At 53.0% G+C, this 5340-nt stretch overlaps 1 protein-coding gene across 1 annotated transcript; it reads right to left on the reverse strand.

The window, feature by feature from the left end:
* Positions 1-243: 243 nt before the first annotated feature.
* On the reverse strand, positions 244-2604 carry RLN3 (relaxin 3). Its single transcript, XM_020916620.2, has 2 exons — positions 2355-2604; positions 244-1041 (listed from the first exon to the last, which is right to left on the reverse strand). Exons 1-2 carry the CDS (start codon positions 2527-2529, stop codon positions 812-814), a joined length of 405 nt encoding a protein of 134 aa, XP_020772279.1. The 5' UTR covers positions 2530-2604; the 3' UTR covers positions 244-811.
* Between the last annotated feature and the right edge of the window lie 2736 nt (positions 2605-5340).

The following is a 5340-nucleotide window of genomic DNA, read 5'->3' on the forward strand; positions in this document are numbered from 1 at the left end:
GGCGACGGGAAGCAGAGCCACCCCTCCCGGCCGCCTCCGCACCTTGCGCTCCGGGTCCCCGCCCCTTCTCTGCACCGGAAAGTTCCCGGCAGAGCTCGCAGGGGCTGGGGAGGGAGTCTGGGCGGGGGAGGGGGCTGCGCTGAGGGCGTGGCGGAAGCTCCCTTGATACCTGCCCCTTCCCTCCCCAAACAACACATACTGCCAAGTCTTTTGCAACTTTTTATTTTGAGGGGCTGGAGAAGATTCTGATCCGTTCCCACCACACACACATTGAGCTTCCCACCCCAGGATATGAAGAAAACCCAGGAGTCCCTCCACCAACCCTGGGGTCTACAGCTTTAGAACCGCCCCCCTCCCCGCAACGGGCGGGGTTGGAGGGAGAAGGGCTAGCAGGCAGAAGTGCTGGCAGGCAGGAAGGCTGAAATGGAGTGGGGGTATAGTTTGAGCTGGTGAGTGGCCACAGGTGGGACAGGAGAGAGTCACAGCTTGGGCAAGGGTCTGAGTGTGGCCAGTTTGGGTAAGTAGGGACAGTAGGAGACAGAATAGGCCAGGAAAGGCATCATATGGGCTGCTCAGACGTCAGGGTCCCCATTTGGCCAGGTTGGGGCATAGCTTGCTCATGGGTGGGATGGACTGCTCAAAGATCGGGGTTGGGTGGGGGGGACTCTGAGCCCACAGTGCCGGACCTCCGTGACTTGCTGATGAATGAATGCGTGAGGGACCAGAAACAAGTGCCCAGCCAGATACCAGCCAGGTGGATGGCAGGGCTGGGGCATTCACCCCGGTGCCCCCCTGCTGCCCAGTTCCGCTTCTAGCAGAGTCTGCCGATTTCACTCTTGCTGCACCCCCGCTTGCAGCAGTTGCTCGACAGGCCAGCCAGGACGTCGCGTCTGCTCCGCAAAGACCCTGGGGTTCCCTGCCAGCCCTGTCCGGCCCCGTAGAAGGCCTGAGGGGACTTGGTCAGGGCCAGCCACTCGCTGGAGGCCACTGCCTCATCCAGCTCACTCTCCGAGTCAGTGTCCACCTCTGGGAAGGCATCTTCTGCAAAAGATGAGAAGAGTTAGTGCTCGGGATTGTGTCACACCCAGAGTCCCAGCTCGGGGCTGGCCCAACTACTTCTCTGTTCTGGAGTGTGACTAAGCCTCGTGAGTATAGACTTTGATTCTGCTCAGATGTGGGTTCCTTCTTTGATGAGCAGTTTAACCCCACTGAACTTGACTTTCCTCCTCTGTCACAGCTTTTCCCCTCCGTGCTAAGTCACTTCAGTTGGGTCCGACTCTTTTCAACCTTATAAACCATAGCCCACCAGGTTCCTCAGTCCATGGCATTCCCCAGGCAAGAATACTGGAGTGGGTTACCATGCCCTCCTCCAGAGGACATTCACAACCCAGGGATCGAACCCAGGGATCAAACCCGCATCTTGTCAGGAAGGTTTGGGTACCTTTAGTGCCACCTGGGAAGCCCAGCTTTTCCCCTCCTACTTAGTTATTGAGGACCTGATGGTGAAAAACACATGTCTGGGGGCTGAACTGACTGAGCCCTAGTCCAGTTATCACCCTTGAGCTTCAGCTTCCTTGTCTGCAAAGTGGGGATAATAATAACTCCTGGGACGTCCCTGATGGTCCAGTGATGAAGACTTTGCCTTCCAATGCAGGGAATGCAGGTTTGATCCCTGGTCGGGGAGCTAAGATTCCCCATGCCTCTTGAAACAGAAGCAGCATTGTAACAAATTCAACAAAGACTTTAAAAATGGTCCACATCAAAAAAAAAAAAAAAAGCATTAAAAAAAAAACTTAAAATAGCATCTGATATATGGTAAGCACTCAGTTCTGTCTTAATCAGTTTATACTCAATTTTGCCACTTAACAACTGTGCAAGATACAGGAGCTGTGCCTCCTATTTGCAGATAAAGGGGATCAGGGAAGAAAGGCAACTTGGGAGGAGGGTCACCTATTAGGTGGTAAATTTAGCCTTGTATTCACCACACTCCTCTTACTCCCTTCCCTGAAGGCTTGGAAAACACTTCAGTTTCGGCTTCTGAATGGCGCTGACCAGGGTTGGGCAAACAGCAGCCTTGTGTAACACAGGGCTCACACATAGCAGGTATCCCAGACCTCTAGCTGCTTCAGATGGCTTGCCGCCCACTCCATCCCCCATCTCAGCTCTGCAGCTCTGCCAACCGGCTTCCTCAGCCTTGGCACAGCTTCAAGGGCCTGGCCCATCTCCCCAGCTGCATGTGGTGCAGGAGGGACCTTCCTGCCCCAGCCCCGCATCTCACCTCCGTCTCTGCTTTCTGGGACCCACCTCATGTCCCATCAATCCCGCGGCCACACACACTACCTCCCCAGCCTTACCCACAGCGTCACGGGCACGTCTCCACCGGGAGCCCCCACAGGTGAAGATGACTGCTCGGATGAATTCACGGCCGCAAAGTTTCACTCCGTAGGGTGTTGCCCGGGCCTCGGTCCTCGGCAACAGCTCCCCAGCCAGCAGCCCCACGGCCAGCAACAGCACCAGGTGTCTGAGCATGCTGGACGGGGCTGCCTGAGATGCGAGAATGGGCACAGCAAGGCAGCTTCCTGGTGACTGGTGCCTCTACCACCTCCTGGCCCCTCATTTATACATCTTCGCTTCCCCCTCCTGTCCTGTAGGAGCAGAGTGACCTCGTTTATCTCCATCAGCAGAGGGGAGGCAGGCATGCCCCCCACCACCAAACCCTGACCTTTCCCATTTCCTGGACCAAGTGATAACCTTTGGAAGGAATAGGGTGACGTGGCCCAGCTGTCATCACCGGCTGTCATCTTCAACAGAGAGAGGTGAGAAGGCCTCCGCTCAGCAGAGACCAGTGAGAGAGTCAATTCTTAGGTAGGTCACTTCTTAGGAGGAGCTCGGGGTCTGGAGTCCTCCAGGAGGAGCTCGGGGTCTGGAGTCCTCCAGGATGAGATCGGGGTCTGGAGTCCTCCAGGAGGAGCTCGGGGTCTGGAGTCCTCCAGGAGGAGATCGGGGTCTGGAGTCCTCCAGGAGGAGATCGGGGTCTGGAGTCCTCCAGGATGAGATCGGGGTCTGGAGTCCTCCAGGATGAGATCGGGGTCTGGAGTCCTCCAGGAGGAGATCGGGGTCTGGAGTCCTCCAGGAGGAGCTCGGGGTCTGGAGTCCTCCAGGAGGAGCTCGGGGTCTGGAGTCCTCCAGGAGGAGCTCGGGGTCTGGAGTCCTCCAGGAGGAGCTCGGGGTCTGGAGTCCTCCAGGAGGAGCTCGGGGTCTGGAGTCCTCCAGGAGGAGCTCGGGGTCTGGAGTCCTCCAGGAGGAGCTCGGGGTCTGGAGTTCTCCAGGAGGAGCTCGGGGTCTGGAGTTCTCCAGGAGGAGCTCGGGGTCTGGAGTTCTCCAGGAGGAGAAAAAGACAAACATTTTTTTCTTTAAGCCCTGAGCTGCTGCTGCTGCTAAGTCCTTGAGTCGTGTCCGACTCTGTGCGACCCCAGAGAAGGCAGCCCACCAGGCTCCTCCGTCCCTGGGGTTCTCCAGGCAAGAATACTGGAGTGGGTTGCCATTTCCTGAGCTGATGATTGAACAACAAAACAACTCATCTTGCTCAAATATGTTTTTCCTTAAACTCTGTACCAATGACTATATAACAGCAATGTATCCTGCTTGACGATATGTTTCTCTTTCTTGAGAACCTTCTGACTAATCCTATCATCTTATAAAATGTATATTGTGGGAGTGGGTCTGGTAAGACCTTTATAACTTTGAGACATTCTTTTGATTTATTGTTAATAACCAATTGAAAAGTCTATAGCTCCCTTGCTAAGACTAGAGAGTGGAGCACTCTCTGTCCCCCTTCTGATGTGTATGTCAGAAGCTTTCTCTGTCTCTTTTTCACTTTAGTAAAACTCTGCTATGCAACAGCTCTTGAGTGATCAAGCTGGTGCCTGGTCCCGAAGCTAAATCTTCTTTGGAGATCATGAATCTGACACCGTTCACTGTAAGCTATCACCAGGAACCCAGACCCCCACCAGACCAGGAGGGAGTGCGCAACCAGCCCCTCATTACCACCCTACTGCTAGGGTCCTGGGCCTCTTCTGTAATAATAATACTGATCGCTTACACTGTGTGGGTTATGGGGCCAGGCACCGCTCTAAATAGTTCAGATATTGTTTAATCAATGTAATCCTCTCCATAACCTATGATAATGCTTCTCAAAATCTGAGCAAGCCTCAGACTCTGGAGGTCTTGTTAAAATACAGATCGCTGGACACTATTTGCAGAGCATCTGAGAATCTGTATGTGTGTGCGTGCTCAGCTGTGTCTGACTCTTGCGACCCCATGGACTGTAGCCGGCCAGGTTTCTCTGTCCATGGGATTCTCCAGGCAAGAATACTGGAGTGTCTAAGGAAAGGGAGTTAGAAAAGGCGAGGTTTGAGAAAAAAACAAACAAACATGAAACCGGCACTTTACAGGAACAGATCACCTTTAATGAGGTGAGAAGGGGCAGCAGTCAGATTAGTGGGCTGCTGGGCTAAGTGGAAAAGAGAGTAGGTATATATAGAACATTTATATGCGGAGATGCATCATTTTGAGGGGGTCTGTTTTTCCTCATGATTATTTTTGATTAGTCATCTTTTAGCAGCTGGGGTAAGGAATTCCTGAAACCGGCTGGAGACTGGGATCGGCTGGGATCTGAATGTAATCAATCTTAATGTCCATTCCTTTCTTCGGGGGAGAAAGTTCTTTATTCTGTATAGAATGGTGGGGAGGACCTGGAGGGAAGTTTTAACTCCAAGCTATTTTGAGCCGTGTAGCTTTCCTTCAGAGTGGGTTGCCATGTCCTCCTCCAGGGGATCTTCCCAAACCAAGGAATCAAACTCACATGTCCTGCATCTCCTGCGTTGGCAGGTGGGTTATTGACCACTGAGCCACTTGGGAAGCCCCATTGAGAATCTGCACTGGCAACACATTTCTGGGCCATGCAGATGCTGCTGGTCCAGAAAGCACACTTTTTTAAAAAGTTTATTTATTTGGCTGCCCTGGGTCTTAGCTGCAGCATGTGGGATCTTTTTACTAATAGTTGTGGCCTCTGAACTCTTAATTGTGAATATGGGATCTAGTTCCCTGACCAGGGATTGAACCTGGGACCCCTGCCTTGTGAGTGTGGAGTTTTATCCCCTGGACCACCAGAGAAGTCTCTAGAAGCCACACTTTAGAGAACCACTGAACTATGAGATCGGGACTGAGATTGTCTCCATGTTACAGATGAGGAAACAACAGTGACATAAGGTGTCCAAGCTTAGCTAATAGGTGAAAGTGGGGATTGAAGTTTAAGAAGGGCCTCTGGCTCCAGAGCCC

Source organism: Odocoileus virginianus, chromosome 3, assembly GCF_023699985.2.
Source record: "Odocoileus virginianus isolate 20LAN1187 ecotype Illinois chromosome 3, Ovbor_1.2, whole genome shotgun sequence".
Classification (NCBI taxonomy): domain Eukaryota; kingdom Metazoa; phylum Chordata; class Mammalia; order Artiodactyla; family Cervidae; genus Odocoileus; species Odocoileus virginianus.